At 38.1% G+C, this 24,473-nt stretch overlaps 1 protein-coding gene across 6 annotated transcripts in view; it reads right to left on the reverse strand.

Annotated features, from left to right (window-relative positions):
* Positions 1-24,473, reverse strand: part of LOC124170895 (E3 ubiquitin-protein ligase RNF220-like) — a 341,569-nt gene that overhangs the window by 11,988 nt on the left and 305,108 nt on the right. For all 6 annotated transcript variants that reach the window (XM_046549929.1, XM_046549928.1, XM_046549933.1 and 3 more), the window contains 2 exons: positions 19,194-19,437; positions 9,061-9,135 (listed from right to left, as the gene is read on the reverse strand). In XM_046549929.1, coding sequence (XP_046405885.1) covers positions 9,061-9,135; positions 19,194-19,437 — 319 coding nt within the window. The remainder of the gene's footprint in view (positions 1-9,060; positions 9,136-19,193; positions 19,438-24,473) is intronic.

Here is a 24,473-nt window from a genome sequence, read left to right on the forward strand (position 1 = left end):
TGATCCATACCTCTTTGAGTTCGTTTGAAGCTGCGCGCTTAAGAATTCATTACCAAATACTTTTAAGCTTTAGTTACCAACTGTGGTGAAGAGGCTATGACCGTTAGCGAAAGGCAAACAGTACATTGTTTTTCAGTGTAGGAATCCTATCTCGCATTCCTATTTTATTGTAATATTCCGGCACTTGGTGTTGTAAATAACATTTACACTTCACCAAAGTGAGGTATTTCATAACTGAAGTTCTGAAGCACACCACTCGAAATGTATTTCATTCTATATGTTGATTGTTCAATGAAGCGATGAACATCAATAAGATTTATAAGTCTCTTGAAGGAAAAAAATCTTCCCTCATGGAAAATCTCTTCCTCGTCAAAACAACAGCTCACCTCGCCAACCTATCTGATGGCAAAACGATATCCTTGGGAGGCGGAAGCTTTCAGCGTAGACCCAGGCCAGAAAGGAAAGCCTGACGAGGTGCGTTCATTAAAAATTCATAACTCCCCTTGTAATCAAGATAAAGTTACAACTCTTTCACCAAAAATAAATTTATAGTTTTGTTCAAATTTCATACGCAGCATATATGGACCTATATCGTAAGATACGAAAGTTAGCAGGCGATTGATTTTTACCCTGCAAAATTCCATATTTTTCGTCCGAAAGATATATAAACACACATAACAACGTTGAAACTGAGTTATGAACAAATTAAAGTTTACCAGTATGGAAAAAAATGTACTATAAACATTTCCTGCAAGTTTCAACTTTATACTAAGAACAGTCTGCCGGAAAATGGATTAGGAATATAAACTCGGAAAAGTCAAGTAACTAGCCGAAATTCGATAAAATATTTTTTATAACAATTGTTATAAACAAAATCGAATAATTTATGTCTCCACTTAACGTAGCAACCCTTTCTGCTTCAGAATATATTTTTAGACTTGTGGAACGAGCAAATTAAAAAAATTGCCAAAATTCTTCTAGTGACATCTGGTTAATCGCTCTAGAACTACACCAAAAACGTGTACGATTTTTGTACGTGTGGTGAGCTCTCTATATATACTTACTCTATGTTACTACCCATTAACATTCTTGCATTCATTCCACATATCTTTCTTCGACCGTGATTTATTCAAATGCATTTCTCAATTCTTATGTCGTGATGAATAATAATATATGGCCATTTATCAGGAATGTCTGACTATGCAAAACTGCAGCCAATGAGAAGCCCCAATTTTCCCCACCCCAAGCTCCTCACCTTCTGTTGCCTCTGGAGTGCCCACTGCGCACAAATTTCACGAGTGGGCAATTGTTGCCATTGCACGAGTTCTCATGATGAAGAAATGAGTCTTATCCATTTCCCACTTTATCTAAACCCACTTTATCCCTCCTTCTTCCATGATACTGCACAACGTCAATGCTACGGAGTACGTGCGTATTTGACTACTGCTGCGGGAGCAGACGATGGTCTGGATCTCCACGCGAAGCTTAGCTTAGAAATACTTGATCTCGACACGAAAGCAGATGACATTAAACTAATTTTTAAAGTAAATTTCAACTGTATAATATAAAATCTTCTTGTAATTACGTCGTAATCTAATAATCTTGCGTGTTATTATTCGATATATTGACCGATATAACAATCGATATGGCTTTATTCCAGAAGCGAATGTGTACGGCTGTTGCCGTAATTTAAGGTTAATATAATTTTGTCCATTTTTTATGATGTTTAAAAACAACCCGTTGACATACTAAGGGTTGTTGTTATATTCTCCAAGTATGCTGTGACAAAAAAGAAATGACTTAGCTTTACTTGTCCTCTTTCTATAAATACATATACGATAAATCACGGGAGAAAGACGCCGTTTTCATGTAATTGTCTTCGGGAAATCTATGAAACATTGTGATTTTTATTCACATGGTATTGTTTAATTGTTAATGGCGCCCATTTTCTTTATTTTAAAGGTGAAAAGAGTTCAGGAAGGCGATCCTACGAGAACTACCAATAGTAATTGTTATTATGACGACTATTCCACAGATTGCAATTACCCCGACTGCTTTTTTTTACTTTCCTCGTTAGCACGTTTTCCTGGTTAGCACGTTCATTTTTTGTGGTCCCTTCAGAAACGTACTAAACAAGTTCCACTGTATATCCTTTATACCAACATAACCTATGCGTGACTCAAGAAAAATTCAACACTGAATTTTTAAAAGGATATTTATCTAACTAAATGAAGCCTCCCAGGTAATCCGCATTGTGAAAATCCTCACATCACATGAAGTAAATTTAGGAGCGGTAATGCTGGGAAATAACGACAATTCCAAAATGCCTTCTCCAGGGAAAGCGAGTATATCTAATTTAATTAGCACTTTCAGAGTAATACCCTCATCTTACACACATTAGCGAGGAAAAGAACCAACCAAAAGTCAATCTACAAAATATCACATTAACTTTGTTGAAATTAATTGTTATAGCGTTATAAACAAGAGTGCTATACACCCATGTCTCGTATAGCGCAATTTCGATTAGCGCAATTTCGATATAGCGCAAATTCGTTCCTCGGGGAAACATTGCAACGCAGTGTAGCCTAATCAAAAATTTTAAACGCTCTCGTGATAAAACGTGAACTTGCGCTAATTACACACGTAATTTCTATCAATTTACGCATATTAATATTATTTCTTGCCTCAAATCTTCTTTTTTGTTTATATATTAATCGAAATTCATTGCTGTGCAATTGCCAAAAGTATTACTCGTCAATTTATCTCGTCTCCTTAACAGAATGATAATAAATAATTTAGATCGTTAATTAAGCGTGGGGCTAGTGGAAATGAGTTTTTTTTTTCAGCAATACGGTTTGAGACGTATTTTTGCCGTCGTAGGTTACCGGGCGATTGACTTCGCCCTTGGGGGTCTACGCTAAAGCCTTCAAGGTCATCGGTATTAACGGGGGAGAAATGGAGCGGTGGCCGAGTTGCGCATGAATAGCATCAACACATAAAAGGGTCCGCTATAGAGTCTCAAACACAATGGCTTCGTTCCCTCCCCGCAGTCATAGGCCTTCTGCGTCTCAGGAATACAGTTCAGCAGAAGAAGGTGATTTAGATAGAGCCATACAGAGTAAAAACCAAGAGAATATGGCAAAAAATAGGAATGCGTGTAGAAAAATCAAGAATTTATCAAGAAAAACCATAAACCTAGAAGAGGACTTGAGAGAGGTCAATTGCTTTGAAAGTGGAGAGCGTCAAAGCGATATTGCGTGGAAGTTTAAACTCACGATGCCTTATTTTGAATAAAGACGAAGCTAAAATATCAGTGACCTCAGCCGCACCAACTTCAACCAAGCGGTCTACACATACGGAAAGTTCATGGTGAATCAGTACAAAAAGACGAGAGTGGTAATCGCTCCGAGAAATTTAGTGAAAGCGGTTGGTTCCAGAATTTAAACGGCAAGCAGGTATTTTCAGTGCGGCGATATCAGGTGAATCTGCAAGTGTTGATAGCGCAGCCACCACAACATTTTCTGATGAACTCCAAGCTGTTATTGAAAGTGGCTCCTTTCCCCCTCAACTAGATCTAGTGTTGACGAGACGATATTCTTTTGGAAAAGAATGCATTCTCGTTCATTCATTTTCAGGGAAGGAAAACCTGGGTCAGGTTTCAAGGCATTTAAAGACTGTTTCACGTAGCTGCTAATGACTCGGAGGACTTAAAATTAAAATGATTTATCATTCATAAACTCCGCTAGCTATGAAATGGCATTTAAAGTAGCATTTTCCTGTCATTTCGATGAGCTACAAAAGGGCCTGGGTGACACAACAGTTGTTTTTAGACTAGTTTTAAAAATCGTCAACTGCCGGCAACGCATTACGATCCCCTGAGATAGCAGATGTTAGCCCACCCGCACGACAGGATGGAATTTCGAAAGCACGTAAGAATTTTTTTTAACGTGAATAAAAGTCTTTGAATGCGTGAATACTATCTTTAAAGATGTTTTAAACTATAAATATTTATAGAAATAATGTTTTCTAAGGCTTTTTATGGGAATATAGATGTTTTAGAGGAAATTCAATACCAAAGACCTATGCTACCTGGAACGCATCCCTATCTTCCCTATGTTAAAACGCTCTCGTATAACGCAAATTCGTATAGCGCAAAGACCCCAAGGAACGCATCCCTTGCGCTATACGAGACATGGGTGTATGTGTGTATATAATGGCAATGCATTTGAATTTTTTTAGAAATACATACATTACAAATGATGGCAGCAGATAATTTTAAGACTTATTATATCCAATGAAGAATACAGACTATTTGATTGAAAATTGACCAGCAGAGATGTTACGGACTCCAAATCACTGTGTATAATGCTATTCTATATTATCATAACTTTGATAAAAATGCAATAAATTAGAACTCATAAATTATAATGTCACTATTAAATGCTAAGAGTAAAACAATTGCCACGTATGTCAGTCAATTTCTTATATGGTTTAAAATGACAGTTCAAACATTGCAATAAAAACAATTTTTGCTCAAAAAATGAAGCAATTTGCTGGATTAAAGGAACCATACACTGATCTCAAGCCACTCAATCTATCAACATGGTGTGAAACTATAGTCAATTTAATTAATTCTCTGGGCAGTCATTTACGAGGCAATAAATTATGTCAACATTCCCTTTCCAACTTAATGATAGGTCAAAGAAGCACATGACTATCAGAAGTGTAATAAAGAAGAATACACGTTTTAATTAATACAGACACATCAAAACATAAGCAAAATCCTCACCAATATAAAAATGCATAAAAATGAATGACAACTTCTTGAGAATACCTCTCACAAGTAGAACAGAGAGTATGTCAACAGTAATTATCCATAAACATTTTAACAGATTCACACCCAGGTCCAATTTCCCAATGATAGAAATTCCCAAATAATTCATTGCTGATTGATTCAAGATGCAATCAAGAGTATTATATAATATATATATATATATATATATAAATATATAATACTCTTGACTTTCATACAAAAATGACCAAAAATTCGTAATGATAATTATTTTCACTACAAACTGTTTTGGGTGGCAATTAACCTTGGCCTATGATGAGTTATATAGTGAGCCTTTCCAGCAAAAATAAAGCTCAATAAAGTAAACCAGACAATGTTTTACTCTAGAGGTCTTAGCGTATTGACTAGGCAGTATACACACGTCAATAAAGGAGTCCGCAGGACCATCTCCACTTGATTTCACCAACTCATACACAAGCACACACACCAGCAGAGTGATTCTAAGTGATTGTGGCACAGACACCACAGTTTGCCCATCAGATGGAAAACAAATGACAAGAGACGGGGAGATTGAAGGAATGGAAATAAGAGATGTCTCAATACTCACCAATAAAAAGACATAAGAGATGCCAGGAACTTGTACTAAATCCATCTTGCACATCAAATTCACTTTAAATATGTCACAAACAAACCAACCTCGTAATTGGAAGTTGATATGACATCATTTTATATATTTTAGATTATCTCTCAGATGGATACTATTTGAACATTTTTGATATTATTCCTTAAAATCTTAGTTCAGCACTCTGGGACAGGACACTCAAAAGTCCTTCATTACTGAAAATTATTCATATTAGTATATGAAAAAGTAGATTCAATCATTCAAGTTTCACTCTTCAAGAGCCATATGTAATCACTGTTGAGTATTTGAGGGACTATGTTTCCCTGAAGGCATGGCAATTTGAAGATTCAGTCACCTCCCACCATTTTGTAAGCATCCGCACAATACTTCTTCTAGTGAAATGCAGCAAGGAAATCCATCTGATCCATAGAACTCCTTTGTGGCAGGTTGGCAGATAATGGAGCAATCATAATCATCAAGTGCATATGTGCTCCCAGAAAATCATCATGAAATCACTTTTCCAATGGTGATGTATGCATTGAAAGTGGAGAAGATTCATCATGATGACATCAATTCAGCGATTTCCCATTTGACATTCCTGTAAACTACAGATCCAAGAAATTCTTTGGAAATAATATCACCGGAATCCAGGATTTGCGTCCAAATCAATGATACACTAATTGCGTACTTTACAATATTTTGCCTTTCCAGGGCAATGACTCACTTCCAATGCACTTGCACAATGCTGCACCAAGTGCACCAAGTTTTTCACTCAGGAAATGTTTAGATCAACTGTTTGCATCAATGGTTCCTTCTCCCATTAAGAAGACACAGCTGGAAACTTTCCACAGCTGAATTTCACTGCAAAATATCCATTTCACCTCTATTATTTCAAGAAATAATGTCTTCAGTATGACTTCTTAAGACCCAGAGAGAGTATCACATCCATGATTTGAGTGAACACATTTCTACTCTACACTAGGGACATGACAGTGCACCACATGCTGAATCAAAGTTTAAGCACAGCATTGCCCAAGAGAAGGTATCATCATGATAGAAATTTTGTAACAAAGAAACTGGGCGACAAAGCAGCCAAAGGGTCAGTTAAATCTATGCATTAAATTTCTTCTCAAGCATGGTATAAGTTTCCTTTCCATATCACATCACAATTCCAGTTCTGGTTGATAGCTGCTTCCACGAATGCCTCAAGAAAAGCTTTTGCCTGAAATACTACTATCAATTATTTAGTACTTTCCAAGCAGCATTTTTACTGAATAATCCAAAGCCAAATCACAAATCTGCAAATTAATGCGATTCTTCATCATAAGGCAGACATTCATATTTCAAGGAAATTTGAAAAAATATTTCAACCACTGTCACACCTTCCCCAGTTTCTAAGATTCACAATTCACATAGAATGGTATCCCAGTTTTTCACACCATAAAAATATAATTGTTATTTCAATGCAGTTCAAGACATTAAATAAATAGATCAGATGCTGGCTGGAGCGCTAAATGCCACAACTTTACTGGGAAAGTAGTTTACTTGAGCTGACTAAAACTGGACAACATTCAAATTCCTATGGTAGTTCACAAGTTTTCCTTAGATTCACTGAACAGTGACATAAAGTTGATGATTTCTTGATGAATAAGGATAATTCATAGATCATTCCAATGAATTTTGAAACACTTGTCTCTCCTTGCAATACAAGAATCCAGTATTCGAAGAAAATGGATAATTCTCTCGTTCTTCCATTTCATTTTAACTCTTATTAAGGGGAATGAAGAGCAACTATTCAACAGGGCTATCTCACTGGAATCTAAATAAATATTTTCACCATATGTAATAGCATACACCTTCTTACTCTCAAATACATATTTTTTTCTTCTGAATATCATTCCAATTAATTTTTGTAGTACTCTGTCCCAAAGTAACAAATCAATAAGATTTTACATGTCGTGATCCACAACAGCATTTGTGCAGTGCATCTAATAACTTCAGCAATCACTCCCATTTTATACCATCTTTTCCAATTTTCATAGAATAGAAAAATGTAGTAAAATTAACCTTCCATTCCACAGTCTGATTTTGGCTGCATCCTTTGCAAAATGTTCCACAATCCAAAGTAACACTCAAACACACAAAGAAGATCACACTGCACAACTTAAACTTGGCTGAACCCAATTATATTTTCCCACAATGTAGTATCTCCACATTTAGTAAAAAGCAGGTAGCACTCTTCACCATGAATACACACATGAGTGATTAGGAGTCTATCTTTACCATCATTTTATAAGTCATTACTGGTGCCTCGGACAGATCAACTTAAAGCCAACACAGCTCTCAAGAGTTTCACATTTTTCACATGCTAGATGCAAAAAAATGCACAATTCCATTCCCCTTCCATATTATAGTAACCAGGGAACAAGAGGAAAAGCTCTATTTTTTTATGGCTCAATTTATCCAGAGATTCATCGTCCTTTACACCATCTTGTCATAAAAACAGAAGAATCTAGCTTCTAGCTTCACTCATATCTAGCTTCACCAACAGCATACAGCCACCACTTCCAAATGCAGGACGAGTGAAAATGTGGTATTCCACTGACTGCCTAAGATGACATTACACCATCATATTGAAATCCATGCCTTAGTAATGCAGTTCAAGAATAAATCATGCCATTTTTGACACTCATGACGTTTTACTATCAATTTTCCACCACAAAATTTTTCCATGAATGTTTTTAGTCGGTTAAGTATTGCCATTTTAAATCAATTGGTTATCTTGAAATATAAATGGCAAATAAGGGTCATTCAGTCTCAGCAAATCTTGTTCTCTTGCATGTAGACTGGTACATCCTCTTTCAACCACTCAAAGAACACTCTTGGTTAACCGAATGAGTAAGCAACAATAAGACAAATGCCACGATTCCAATTTTTTTGGCGATTCATTCACATGATCTAAGTATGGAGCCAAAATTCCTTATTTAGAATGTACTCATAAAAAATAGCACACATGGATGGCTAGCACAGATTTTAGGCAATATTCTGTCAAATAACACTATTTATCTTGCTATCAGCTGGAGAATTACCCCTATTTCCAGATTGTAATCACTTGCAAGTAAAGCTCATGGTCATCCATCAATTTTCTTCTCAACTTCAAAGAATTTTGAAGAAAAACAAAACCACAGATAATTTACCTCAATCTAAAAAATGCTGTGTTTTTCCACACTGCTTTCAAGACACACTATTTTGTGTTTAGATGGAATTTCTGTGCAAAAGTCATTCTGGTAGACTTATGTTCAGAGTCAAAAACATATTGGAGGCCTCCTTGAGCTATTTTAATTATATTCCAATTCAACATAATCATTCAAATTATGTATACACATTCATTGTTTTAATTTAGGTAACTTAAATAGGAGGGATCACATCATCCCAAGCTCACTTCCTCTCAAATTGCCACCCAAAACGTTTCTTCAACTATTTAAATAGAGTAACAGCAACAATCCTTGTGACTTAATCACTTTAATAGAGAAACATCCTCTCTCTCTCAACGATTCTTAGATGGAAATTTCCAGTTGACAGACTGAGTGGGCTATGATCAGCCAAATGCCATGCTTAAAATTGACGAGAGGATGGTGCACATTACCAAAGTATGGAGCCAACATTCCTCACAATGAACATGCCAGCAACAAATGGAGATAACAGGCTTCTTGTACACATCCTGCAAAGAGACAAGTGCATGACTGAAGACTTGTATCCATTAAAGAGGCAAACATCTTATTAAGTGCACAAATATACAAGAAAACAACATATTACCCTACCCAATTCTGAGTTATACATGGGTGAGTAATTAAAATCCAAATGGTAAACAATTTAACACTTTTCAAAACTACTAACTATAGATAGGTTTGACTAAGATATCCAACATGACACTACTAAGGATGCTACCATGAACAATGCATCATCATTTTCTCACAGTTACATTAGTGTTCAAGTGACACTTCCCTATTTCATACTCTTAAATTTAAAACTAGACTGCTGAATCATCTACTCCCTGCCTAATATCATTTATTGAACCTCGAAAGTAACAATGACTGAGTCTGTTCATTACTAATTAGGACTAATCAAAGACTTACTGGAAGAGGAAAATTGAGATCATCGGATAAATGGCTTACACGAGCCAGGAATGAAGCGTTTAATTTTTTTGCAAGAAGATTTCAAAGAAAAAATATGATGAACAAGAAAGAAAGACTTTGATGGCTCAAATTCCTTTCCTTACTTATATGCACCTAAGATAATATAGTTCCAAGTCATTACTTAAACAACGTTCATGTGTGGAGCCATGAGTGGGGACTCAAACTGAATCTGAGCAAATGCATGGCAGTACATTTCTCGCAGAAGTCGTTAAACTATCCCTGGGAGTTATGATAACTTTGAACCTATTGTGGGGAACACATACAGGAAATATTTGCGGCAGAAATAAAATTCATTAAGCATACGTATGTAGTAGGAAGATTTTCGAATGAAAAGTTTTAAGAAAAGCACTATTCTGAACTTATGCGGCCACACTTTGAATAAAGAGTGAGCACGTGGGATCTGGTGCAGAGAGACCCATTCCATGAACTTAATAAAATACTAATGAAAGCTGCACAATTCATCAAAAACTGTTACGGGCATACACAGATGTTAAACACATTAGACTGGGAACCACAAGAGATTCGGAGGCTGCGCGGTATGCAAAGATTGCTTGAGCAATTGAGAACAAATATCTTTCAGAGCAACATGGAGAACATCATAAGAGAACTTCATCATATTTCCAGGCCTGACAGAAACGATAAATTACGAGAGATATTTTGCCAAACAGTAAATGCATGGGAATTGGTTCTTCCCTCGAACAATAGGGATGTTAACAAGCGGAAATAGCTCAGTCGAATTCCATTAGGGCATTTCCTTTTCATTTATTTACGGCTCATATATTAAACCCCAAATGCCAAATGATTATTGAACCAGCTTGAGTAGTATGCAGATGCAGATTTAGGTGATCGAAACAAATTTTAAATGGTTTACATTACATAATACATTAGTTCTGTTAAGGGTTAATGCACCATCTACATAACGTTGAGGATATAAGTAATGATTAATTATTGATCCAATACAGAAGTGCATGAACTTTTACATATGCACTCATTAATCTTTTGTTTGATTACAAGCAAATAATTTTCTTTACACTAACAACAATGCATGTAATATTCCTCTTCAATTCCATTAGAATTTGTCAGACTACCTTATTGCTGAAATTCAAAAATAATGAAATTTTTACTTTGCAATGCCCTAAGTAGAGGATATTAGTTCTTAAGAATTTCACAACACAGAGGATACTAATAATGAGGAACTTGCATGGGTCGTAGATTGCTCTAAAAACTATTTTGAATAAGTCAAATGGATACATTAGGTCGCAAAAATACCTTCAGTTTCTCCATTCAACATCAAAAGAAATAAAAAAATTGCATTTAAAATCGAGAAAAATTTCTCTGAGCCGACCACTGCGCGAAGACACCCGAGCGTTGCCGAGGCCAGGCGTGACGTCATAGGTGCCTAAACAACCGTAGGGAGTAGGGAAATACGCTGAGCGCATGGTGTAAAATTTGTTTTGAGGGAGTATTTAGCCGCTCATCGTCATTTTATTTTGTTCTGTTATTCTTGGGCAAGTTTTCCTATTGCTATTGTGCCTAGATTATTTCTTGGGATATTAATAATGCGGCATCGGGATGATGAAGTACAAGCGTTTCACTTCGTTTGTTTTGGTTATCAGAAAAATGGATGATAACGTTGCCACTCGTTCGAATAGTACACCTGAAATTCATCTACGTCTACATAATACCCCGAAAGCCGCCTAAAAGGCGTGTGGCATGGGGTGTTAGGACACCAAAAATTGATGCCACGACCCTCATGGAATTTGTTGAGACAAATTATTGCTATACGTCGGCGGCAAATCGAGTTGTAAAGGAAACTTGTAATACTGGAGGATAACGATCGTAAGCTGTGCTGTTGACATTAGAGTAAGCTGTGCTGTTGAATTTGGCAACGCCGGATTAACGGAGAAGGTAGTCCTATCCGTCCTACGGTACGAATTCACAGCAAAACAGTCTGCACACAATCCACATGTGAGATCGCGAATCGGTTCCGCTGCCAACACACACAAACAAGCTACAACCTATTTCAATAATATAGGTAAATCCATAAACAATATTCTAGCATATACCATAAAAATATAGTGGGGAATAGGCAAATACTCTTATCAAAAACTGGATGTCACTATCACATTCTTATATTCATCACGTACAACTTACAATAACAGAACTCGTTATGATGAATACAACTATTTATTCACTGATTTAAACCCTTAAATCAGCCCACACAAGTGACATTTCTCACTACTATTCGTTGAAATAATGGAATAACAAACTTCACACACAGTCTTTATTTCAATAGCGTGATCGTGAAATGTCGTATCTACGGTGAACAACGGAGATTAGCACGCCACTGACAATTTTTACACTACTGTTAGATATTTATCGATAGCGTAATAGCACTTTTTACAATTCAATCACGATGGAACACTGATAACTCTTGGCCGATATTTTTCAACCTTGTCAAACTTTGTGCATTACAACCACTGGCACTGTGATTATTAGCAGTAGCTTGACGGGAGATGTCACGTTGAAAATAACACTATTTTGGCACAAAAATGTTCCAAGATGTCTCCAATCAGCGAGCAAAAGTTGCATTGACTGGAATTCACCCCATAATACAAGCACAGACAGTCCTAAACCACGAATTCTCCGGTACCTACGAATAAACGGATGAAGTTATTGTATATAAAAGCTAAGCGGACATCAGTAAACATCAAAATCGTTCTAATTACATACTTAAATGAATGATATGCCGTCGATAACATCAACTTACAATTAACGTATCCCCCTTCCAATGGCCGTGGCTCAGACTCCTACAACGATGTTATTTAGGTATTATCAAATTTTTGGTTTAACTGCTCCAGTTTTATATTTTATGCCCTTACTCAGATATTAATATTATAAATAGTGCAAAATACGAGGGCTTCCAAGCCTCTATCGTCGGATATTTATCTTTAAATATAAAATAATCAACACGTCTAACAAACGAAGCTCTCACAACTGCTGGCAACTATTACAAACAATCACAACAATAGCTTCGCGTGATGTTTAGGCACCTTTGACGTCATCGAGGCTTCGTCGGCAGTGGCATGGGGGGTGAGGGAGTTTTTCCCGCGCTTTAAAATTCGTTATATTTATCATTAAATATCTCGCGAACGAAAACTCACATTTACATGCGGTTTTCTTTGTTGTATTCAGAAAATAATTTTCTGTCCGCCTATGAAATAAAAAAAATTCATGCAAGTTCCCCATTACCAAGGAGAAGCAAGCTGAGTGAAATAGAAGAGTATATTACGCACTAAAAATAATGATGGAAAAATTACAATGTAATTCTGATTCTATTTTATCAAAATTAGCTATTAAATCAATATTTGTCTGTATAAAACTGAAATTTTTGTTTGCTTGGGTTTTTATGGAAAACTTAAAAGAGGCTTTAACTGTATGGGTGATACAATAAAATGAAGCTCTATCATCCGAAAATCTTCATTGGGAATCCAGAAGAACTCATCGTTTCCCAAGAAATGAAGCGGAATAGTAGTTCGAACATTACCACATGACATAAAATTGATTTGAGTTCTTCGTATACCACCAATAAATAATTTCAGATTCAATTATTAGTGATCATGAGTGATAAATCTAGCAAAGCAAAGATATTAGGACCAAGGAACATACTTCACTATATTAATATGCAGCAATAGTTTCATTTGGAATTATGAACCAAACTCCTCTCACATTACTATTATTTTTTAAGTATTCCACCAATTAAGGTAGGTTTACATGGAGTACTTAAGAAGCATTCTGTAGCCTCCCCTCCCATCATGCACTTCCCTCTTCAATTCCCAATAAGGCCTACTCCTTTTCATTCTATCTAAAAATCCTATTCTCTTCCTTCCCCTCCCTCGTCTACCTAACATTCTACCCTCTAACACTGTTTTCAACATCACCTCGCTGCTAAGTACCGTACTTATCAGAATATGTCTCCCCTTTTTATACAGAAATTCACCGTGGTAACAGTAGAGGGTGGGAATACATTCAAATATATTTTTTTTTTCCCGAAACTGAACCCTAAAAATTAGAGGGGGACTATACTCTGAGAAATACGGTACTCTCCCCATCCATACCTTCTGTCTCATTTTTATCTCATCTAAAAGCGACCTATCTTCACCCACCATGTCCAGCACATCATTGTTCCTCCTCCTCTCTGTTCACTTCACCTTCTCCATTCTTCGCCACACCCACATCTCAAACGCCTCAAGTCTTCTCTCATCCTGAGTGTCCACATTTCTGAGTGTCTTCCTGAGTGTCCACATTTCTGTACTGTAAAGCGATACACTCCAGATCAGATTCTTCATTAACCTCTTCTTTAAATTCTTACATAATGATCCTCTCATTTGCTCCTTCCTGTTCATGAACACCTCCTTTGCGAACACAATTCTCTTCCTGATGTCTTTACTGCTGTATCACTTTTCCTCGAATGTCCAAATAGTTGAACTGATCTACCCACTCAACTTTTTCTCCACCTACTTTTAACTTGAGCCTCACATCCCTAATGAAAGCCTGACCAAACTGATTTTCCCCCATATGCTTATTAGCCCTCACCTCCATTCGTCTGTTTAATACCCTCAGCAACACTTTCACCATGTGCAATATTAGGTTAATAGTTCTATTATTTCTGCATTCTACAGCTTCCTTCTTCTTTTGGTTGCAGAATTAGAACTATTTTTATAAAATCTTACGACCAACATCCTCCCTCATTGATCCTGCAAACTAATTCAAAAAACTTTTTGTAACCATCCTTCCCAAGTTTCTTTACAAGCTCACACACGACATTGTGCATGTCAACTGCTTTCCTAGCCTTCATATCCTCAAGGGCACTCACAATTTCTGCATCTACCATTCCCGACCCCACATTTTTCTCCTCCACTGCACTTTCATCCTCTAGATTCAATCTATCCAGCCTATTCCTTCAGTCATACAGATTCCTACCATCTCCTCTGCACCTTGTCTAACTCTGTTAGCATCCTTCCATCTTTAGCCTTCATATTTGACATGGCTTTCTTGCCCTCTTTTGCCACCTGATGGCAACTTAGCCTTGGTGTACAACGCACCTACCTCTCCTTCCTTTTTGAAACTTTTCTATTTCCTCTCACTGTCTTTTCCACCTTACCCCCTAGTTTCACACCATAATTGGTAATTTATTTGCCTATACAGTAAACTCTCATTATTACGAGGTTCACGGGAGAGAAAAACAGAAGTATGGTAATAACTAACTTCATAGTAGTGTTTCTTTTAAGGCCGCTTTACACGGTGAATTTTCATTCAAATGATCTTGCGAATGACCATCATTCACCGCGTGTAATGGAAATTTCCTGCATTTGAATGATCATTTGAACGAAATTTCAAGCATGTTCTAATTTGCGTGAATGATTTCCGTGAATGATATGAGCGCACGGCGTCCATCTTGTCATTGGCACCACCTCAGAATTTTAAGATCATAAATGAAAATTTTGGAAGCATAGTGACCCATGCAATAGTTCAAATAATTAATATGAACTTTGAGTGAACATAAATTCACAAACATCAATTGTATAAAGTGGGTAATTCGGAAATAACATACAGGATATTAAATGAATAAAAACGTTGTTTTCCTCCTCGATTGTGTCTATATTTTGCTTAATTTTAAAATTATTAAACTATATTTCATGATTTGAGCACTAAATTTTAGGGTGAGAGTCCCAATTAATGACAAAATCTCTGTTTATTCTGTGAACACAGAAGAACGAAAACGAGCCATTACGTTATCTTGGCTCACCTATGAAATCATAATATTACCTATCTCTCATCATTCAAGGAACATACCCGAATGAAATTTTGAGCATGTCCTAATTTGCTTGAATGATTCCGCGAATGATATGAGTGCATGGCGTCCATCTTGCCATTGGCACCACCTCGGAATTTTAAGATCATATATAAAAACTTTGGAAGCATAGTAACCCATGCGATAGCTCAAATGATTAATATTTACTTTGAAAAAAAAGTAAATTCACAAATATCAATTCTCTAAATAGGGTAATTCGGAAAAAACATTTACCGCATTTTTAATAAATATTGTTTTTCTCTTCAATTGCATCTATATTTTGTTTAATTTACAATTATGAAACTATATTTAATGATATGAATGCTAAAGTTTGGGGTGTGACTCTGAATCAATGACAAAATCTCTGTTTATTCGGTGAACACATTCCAATGAAAACAAGCCATGACATCACATTGGGCCACTTAGGGAGTCACAATCTCACAGGGTTGCCTACAAGTCAAGGGGCAAACCCCATAAGCAAGCCCATGAATGTCAAAGTCCACTTTCTTCCCTTGCATTGACATCTAAAGAATAGTGAATTCCCTGTGGTGAATAATTTAGGTACTCATAAAGCCTTTAACTTTAATTGCGAGCAATATCCTACAAGATATCTTGAGAGCATTCGTAGCCTTGTGGTAATGGGGAACTAGGAACAATGAGATAACACGGAGCCAACTTAATGGTAGAAAGAATGAGGATGCTGAAGTGCACTCCTTCAAAAATAGAGCAGATCCCTTCCTTTTTTCTCTTCCCGGTACCTTTCTTCTCTCACTCAGAAATGACCTTTGCTCAACTGCATTGTGAAGACTGTGCACCCGACGGGACCCCAAACATAAAAACTCATTGTTGACCGGCCTTCACCCTTATGGAGCCTTTGCTCTCAGCTTATAGTGTTTTTTTTATTGGAGCTGGATGCTGGGGCATCAATACAGGACTCGTTTCCATAAGGTAGGATTTTTCTGATCGAGATACAAGGTGCAGTTCTGCCCCAAATTATTTTTTCACTTACTTTGTAATTTACTGAATTGGAAGGGAAAAGACTTCAGGTAACCATTTGAAGAGTAAGTTTCCTTATGATCATGTTCTAGAGCGTACTATCTTGAAGCATAATCATGGTTGCACTGCAGCGAAAATAACTTATTCCTTCGTTACGGGATCACAAAATGCACGATTTAATAAAGTGGTTTTCCGCAATCAATTCGTACCGTTCTAATTCCACTCATTACTTACTACGTCATAACCCACAGAAAGTCAAAGCAATACAAAAGTATATTGAAGCGCACATGTAAACGAAGCATTCTGTCTGCGACTTCCAAAACAAATCATGTGATCAGAAATGGTCGGAAATATTGTTAGAATCGAAATACAGTATGCATAGTCGCATCAGTGTGCATCATTGCTGTGCAGAAAATTTGCCGAAATCTTTCACCGAAAGCATTCACCGTGTAAAGCAGCACCAGGGAATGAATTCCAAAGATCATTCGAAAGTTTATTCGAATGAAAATTCACCGTGTAAAGCGGCCTTTAGAAATCATCGAAAAAAACACCATTCCAACAAAATTCCTTCTCTCTTCAATCTCCCGTACTCATTGCCACGTTGCGCAATAGCTTCTGTCATATGCATGATAAGTGCGATTATATTATGTTAGATCTAAGGTTTCCACGGCGTCTCTCCATATGAGTCACAGCTTTCGGGCATTCCTCTGCATTGTGTTGTCTATAGGTGACGACAGTTTCCCCAGCCATCCTGCTGGCGTCTTCAGGTCAGAAGTGGCGATGCATAAATTTGGCCCTCTTATACAGGCACTTGTGGGATCAGAGGTCGGTTCTGACCTGAGGATGCCAGCAGGATGGCTGGGGAAACTGTCCTCACCCATGGACAACTCAACACGGTGGAACGCCCAAAAGCCAAGACTCATATGCGATTATATTATGAACAAATACAGGAAATCCTCGATACAAGAACAAGATGCATTCCAATACCTTGTCCGTAAGTTGATAAACCTATGCAAGGTATCGAAAAGTGTTGTATCCAGCAGAATTCAACATAGCATTACAATGCGTTAACTCACAACTGTGACAAACTGATCGGCCTGCACCTGTGATGCTGCTGGAGCCGAAATAAATTTGCTGTTTGTGGTAAGAAAGAATGGGCGAAATGCTGAACAGTTCCTGACTTCACAACGGATTAATAAATACTTTGTTCAGACTATACTCAAAGTATGAGTTCCTTTATGCCACAATGCGTCGCATCGGCCAACTCCAAAGGAGCCAAATTTGAAATTTTGGGCACCCCTTAATTCTTAAAAATTGTACCTCTTAAAGTTTGTAAATCAAAGGTACATAAGAAAAGAACTTACTGTATGGCCTATTTACCAGTGGTAATGAGTGGGTCACCATGATTCCTCAGAATTGAAGCTTATTGCATGACGCTGCGTGGATACTGAAGAATATCCTACTAATGAAAGAACCATAATTGTCGATCTAGGGCACAGTGCACGAGCCTTTTGCCTTGCTCTGTGTCTATGCTCTTCCACTTCCTTCCCTCCCCCATTTGTTTTATCATTTCTTCCATTATCTTCTTTATCCTACCACTGTTTACTCCCATTTAAACATTATTCCACCCTCCCTCAAGAGTCTGTGTATTTTCTATCTCCCAGATACTATTTTCCACAAGTTCTTGATATTCTCCCCTCATTCCCTTTCAGCACTTCTACATTCCATTTCCTCACCTTTCTAATTTTATTTCTAGGAAGGGGGGGATGCCAGAATATATCTTAACTATACCATGGAAACCTACCTTAAGTCGTAGAATACTTTAATAATAACAGTAATTTAAGAGAAGTGTAGCCCTTGATTGCAAAAGAAACTATCTTATTGTTTTTTGAATCTTACGTTGCACTTCATAAGCATTAGGTTGTGATCGGAATCCCCAACTGCCACAGGGAGGCTTTTCACGCTATTTCTAAACCTCTGTCTCACCATGATTTAGCCAATCTGATATCTCCCCATATCCCCTGGATTTTTCCATTTGTGCCTTCACCCTTTATGAGGAATGAACCATTTGATCATGATGAATAACTAGTTTCTCTTGTAAAATTTTGCTGATTTCTCTCCCTGGTTCCACATTCCTAATCCAAATTATCCTGTTTCCCTTCCATCCTTCCCTTCCCAGAGAGGCTTTCACTTGAAGAAGCCATGGAACTCTGCATACATTCACAATAAACTTCAATGTCAAAATATGATCAATCCCTTCAATAATCCCCTGAGCTGTAAATTTTTCACAATAAAATCAACCAATCTGAATGTGGTGCACGTAAATAGCTAGAGGCTCAATGGTTGAAGCCCTAGACTTATCATCAACACGACTCTTTGCTCTTGCTTTACCCCATTTTATTCTCAAGTCTTACAATTAAAGATTAGCACTTCAGAATAGCTTCAATCTCATAACCCCTTCTCATCGATTCAACCCAAAGGTACATTTGTAGAGGTGAGGGTAGAGCACAATGCACACTGGGCCATGGGCGAGTGAATTTTACACATGCAGGGTAAGTTTCTTTCCCTGGGCCACCTCCCACTTTGAGGACTTTGGAGTGTCCACCACAGACCTCACCCAGGATTCAGACCCACGAGCCAAGGGTCGGGAGGTAAGCGCTCTGGGTCGCCACTAGGCTCCCCCCAGAATATCATATCCTCCCAGAAGAGAGTATCGTAGACATGCATAATTACCATGCAGATAAGACACTTAATAGCCACTGATCGTGTCTCTCCCTCCAGCTCACGGATTCTATTCTTCAGAGCCTCAACCAATGGACCCCCTGAATCCTCCTCCGGCGATGGTGTTTTCTGATGACACTCACTGGCCTCAGGAGCAGCCGCATCATCTTCTGTAGCACTTTCTTCCACTGTGTCTGCCGTGCCTAATGTATTGTCATTTTCACTAGCACTAACACAGTTGGCAGTACCACCAGGACTGGAGATAAAAGAAGAATATGATTATTGTACAAAGAGAGACACAAAGTTGGCATGCTCACTCTCATGTGTGAATCTATGGTAAATTACACCTCCGTCTGAGCATGTTTCTGCCCATCAAAGTCTCATAGGCCCACCATACAATGCCTAGAAATGGATAACAGAGCAGGAGCCCTGCCCACCTCTAAATCTAGTGAAAACATTAATTGCATATATGATGGATACATTTCAGTATTTGGTTTTGTGGTACCAATTTTATACTAAAAAGATTCTAGAGATCAATGCTGATTTAAAATCTTCAGTACGCAAAGGGTGTTTAAAGGTCAAATGAATACATACTAACACACTTTGTTTTCTTTTACAATTGAACTTACCCAAAATATTCATTTATGATAGTTTATAATCCTCCTAACAATACTCTCTAGAAAAGATATTATCGTATCTTTGGTTTACTAGACAAGGATAAATGGGGTACAGAGACAGCTATTAGGCAAGGCAGAATATTTATGAGGAAAAGAACTAAAGAATTGAACTGGAAAGCAATGGAAAATCACTTTAACCACAAATCAAATCAATAATGATCTCAGTAGGACAGAACAGTAAGTTAGTAGGAATGATTACGGTCAACTATTTTGCAGTAAATCTCTCCCTAGACAATTATCAATAGTGGCAATGTGCAAAATGAGGGCTACATAACCCTGACCCTATGTCATCTCGCATTGACATAAGCGGTGATCGATAAATCTTGAATCACCATTCAACTAACTGCTGAACAGTGACATTTGTTCAACCAGACTTAATAATGAGTAAGGTAAAGGGAAAAATCAAATTTTATCCTCAGAGTACTACTGGAAGGCCATACCAGATACATTCATAGAAGCCCTTGTGTTTTTCTTATCCATGTTAAAACTGACTGAGTTGATTTTTGTTCCAGATGCCATGAAAAAGATCAGCAGTATCCCATTACAATCCTAAAACTCGGTCACCATGACTTAGCCAGCAGAAGGAGTTTGCTTGAACTTCTTTCAGACTGGTGACCCATGCTGGTGCCACTGCTTGGATTTTTCCTCTGTTACTGGGATGGTATGAAACACTAACATTTCCTCTCCAATGACAATGGAGTTCAACAATCTTCCTCATCATCTGGACACTTTTGCGGAGACTGGCGAGCAGAGTCAAGGCATTTCTCCAAGTGTTCTGCTCTCCGCACATGCAGTGCCCTTCAGGCTCAAAAATGGTTACACCCCAATATTTCAATCAAAGCTCATTCAACTGTTCCATATGAACTTGCAGGAATCTGATCAACAAGTTCATGGACGGTGATCTTCCCGTTTCAAGTACAGTGGAAGCCCCTTATAACGACAGCTGTTGGGAACAGAGAAATCTGTCGCTATAGTGAGTTGTCGTTGTTACCGAATGCAATTACATCGTCACAAAAAAATCACTCATCAGGCGTCACCACAGCTGTTTCTGCCGAGAGGCGAAAATTGCAGCATGATAGCCGTTTTAAATCATTATTTTGAACATTTAATTCACTAATGATCATATTCACTTGCAATCTATGATCAAATCATATGTAATTATGCAGGATGCTATATGCCGAGGCATTAAGAAGTCGATTTTAAAAGTGCCAGCTTCAGACTCACTCGTTACTGAACTGTGCATTATGAGCTGTTATTATCCTTATTACTTGGATGCTCCAAATATACATGACATAACTACCAGTTATGGCGGTGCATCAGACTATTAAATGCTAAAACTTCGGAATCTGTTCAAAAATTCATACCTTCTATCTTTCCGAGTAGTAATGAAAATGATGGGTGGCTGCTGCAATTGGGTGACGAAAGGAGCGTGATAAAATTTTAGGGTTCCACACGAGCATTGCAATTCTATCTTATTCAGGTTAACGGCGGAATGAAGGTGGAAGTAATCTTCTTATGCTTCAAGTCTGCCTGTATGAATGGTTTACTATCGTGTTTCAAAACAGCCGACTCAAATGCTATCGGAATCATGAAACCGAACAGCAATACGGCATCTAAAAGCATATTAGTCATATCAATTATCTTCGGTGGAAAGGGTGAAAAACTGTTTCAAATAAATAGAAGGACAAATTATAAATGAAGTCCACTCTTTGTCTGTCTGTTAGCAATATTTATGTTTCGTAGAGATTCACGCAATCAGACGCAATATCAGCGGACGTAGAGACCTCTAGCGGCAGTAGCGCACACGTTTTGATAGGAATGCTGACTGGAACTGAAGAACGCTCGTAGTGTTAGGCGGCAATAACACAATTTTAACGTTTCTTAGTTCTATTGGTGGGTGGGCTGGGCAATTGTCAATGAATAATAGTACTTTTTTATTCCTTCCACCAATCCTGGCATCAAACGCTCGTAACCACTGCGTGAAGACAGCAGCCGTCATCCAAACATTTTAATTTGCTTCGTAAGTGCAAGGGAGAGTATTAACTCCCTTAAAACATCGGGGATGGGCGGATTTCCCCACCACGAACGGTTTTAACTTATCTGAACCATCCATATTGGCGCATAAAAGAACAGTTACGCGGTCTTTACTTTTCTTCCCTCCTTTGCAGGGGTCCGTTCGAGTGGCGAGAGTTTTGTACGGGAGAAGGTTAAAATATATGCCCGTCTCATCCGCGTTGTAAATATCGCAGGGGCTTTAATTGTCCAAATAGTCTTTAAGGACCGGAGCCCAGCCTTCCACAGCATTAACGTCAACACTTGATGATTCACCGGATTGTTTGTGAAGGGATATCCCCTTCCTATTTTTAAATCGTGCAAACCATCCATCCGAGCACTTAAAATTGTCTTCACCAAGCCTCTCACACAAATACTCAGCTTTAGCCTTCATCATTGGGCCGGTGATAGGAATCCCTGCGGCTCTTTGCTGGCAAAACCACGTGAAAAGAGCAGTTTCTAGCTGCGGATGCTCTCCGGGCCGCAGGTGTTTTTGAGTGCTTGGACGCCCTTCTTTAAGCACTCTCGAACGAATTTGTTCTTTTTTCATTAAAATAGTGAACAATGTCGATGTATTAATTCCAAATCGCCTCGCTATTTCACTCTTTGAACACTCTCCACTTTCACGATCTGCAATAATTCTCATTTTGGTTTTTAAATCCAAGGACTTGCGTTTACCAGCCATGGTGCCAGCAGACGGGCGGAATAATTTTTAACCTCACTGCGGAGGCGCGGGAGGGAGATGACAAAAGAGCAATGAAATGTGTACTCGAGAAATTTATTAAGGAAAGAAGAATAGGAGAATACGGAACATGTAGACGTCGACGTTGGCGGAAAAAATGCCGTTTTAAAAGCATTGAATTCCAGAGATGAGGCACGTGGTCAAAAAGTCAACCTGTCGTAATTACGAATGGCGCAAGAGAGGAATCGAGCCATTATCGCTAATACGAATTTATTTTACATTTAAATTATAGGGTTTAAAATGGTTCCTTGGGTAGCTGTCGCTAATTCGAGCTTGTCGCTATATCCCGTACTCGTTATAAGGGGCTTCCACTGTATTTTGCTATGATGACCATCTAGTTGACCACCTCCAAAACTGATGGACTTCCACTCATTCTTCATTGTGGGCCTCCCGACCATCAATAAATTTGCTGCACCATTTTTGGAAGAGTTCAATGGACATACTCTTGTTACCATAAACTCTTACCAACTGATGATGAATATCCCCAAGTGGTATCCCATTTGTGTGCAAAAACCAAATTACTGAGAGAATCTCCCACTCGGCAGGATCAACAATGGGCACTCCCATTGAGATTGAAGGAACCGCCGTGCACCGTGGTGTCGCCAGATTTGGCCTAGCATCTTCCTCTGTGACTGGAGCTCCTTGGGAACCATACTATTGGATCAACCTTTGCATAATCCATTAGTTGAAGCACCGACTAAATTAGTTTCCACCATATGCACACCTTAGGGCGATTACACACCAGAAGTTTCACTTATAACGGAAGACCTGCACCTTGCTACATCTTTTAGATGCCATATTTTTTATGGTGTTCAGAATGCTGAAAGATGCTCAGAATGCATTGTAGTTCCTTTGAATGAGCCGTCATTTGGCTGTAATTAATTATTATTCATGAGCTAAAGTTAACATGTCATGCATGAATCTAAAAATAATGGCCCTTCCAGTTGTAGGTGTGATGGTTCAATGGTTAAGAATAGAGATGTGCGAATAGTATCCGCGAATAGTCGAATACCTCGAATACTAGAAAGTATTTGATATTCGAGATCTCGAATAAATATGCTAAAGGTACAACCTCGAATCACTCGAATACTTTGAATTTTGCGCCATACACTGTCACACGCACATCGTTGTTAGTTGACTCGGAATAATGTAGAGAACTCTAGTCATTTAGTGCATGCAGTGCCGTTTTAGGTAAGTTGACGAACTACATCAAATTCGCGAATTGGAGCAGTGGAAAGAGTTCAACGTGGGGAACCGAAAATGATCGGGTGAAGAAATCCAAAAATCTCCAGTTTCCCCCACCAGGAGAACCTCAGTGCCGTGGGATAGTAACTACGAAGCACAATTCCCAAAATCTGCCACCCCCTCCATCCATCAGCCCTCGGCCCCTCCTTTGATGCCTTCCTCCTCTACAAAATCAAACAAAAGGCCTCATCTTGCGCAGGGTTCGTATTACGAAGACCATAAATCAAAAGCTTCAAAAGAAAATATCAAGTTACATGAGAGTAATAGAATCGTGTTTCACTCTTTCTCCCCCACTGACCTTTTCTGCCTACCTGCTTTGAGGTTCCCCATTTCTGGAGGTCAACCACTGCATGAGTCATCTATTAGCACAAAAGGTGTCTAACAATGACTTTCGGCAATTGATATTACACCTTTACTGGATCGAAATATTAGTAATGTGCGCGTAATTTAAAAAAGAATAAGACCAAACACAACGTATTTCTGACTATATTTAAGCATTTTACTCAAGAAAATAAATGTCCGAAAGACGAAGAAATATGACGGGGACTTAGCATTCTGGCAAAACTCGATATTCTC

Source organism: Ischnura elegans, chromosome X, assembly GCF_921293095.1.
Source record: "Ischnura elegans chromosome X, ioIscEleg1.1, whole genome shotgun sequence".
NCBI classification, from domain to species: domain Eukaryota; kingdom Metazoa; phylum Arthropoda; class Insecta; order Odonata; family Coenagrionidae; genus Ischnura; species Ischnura elegans.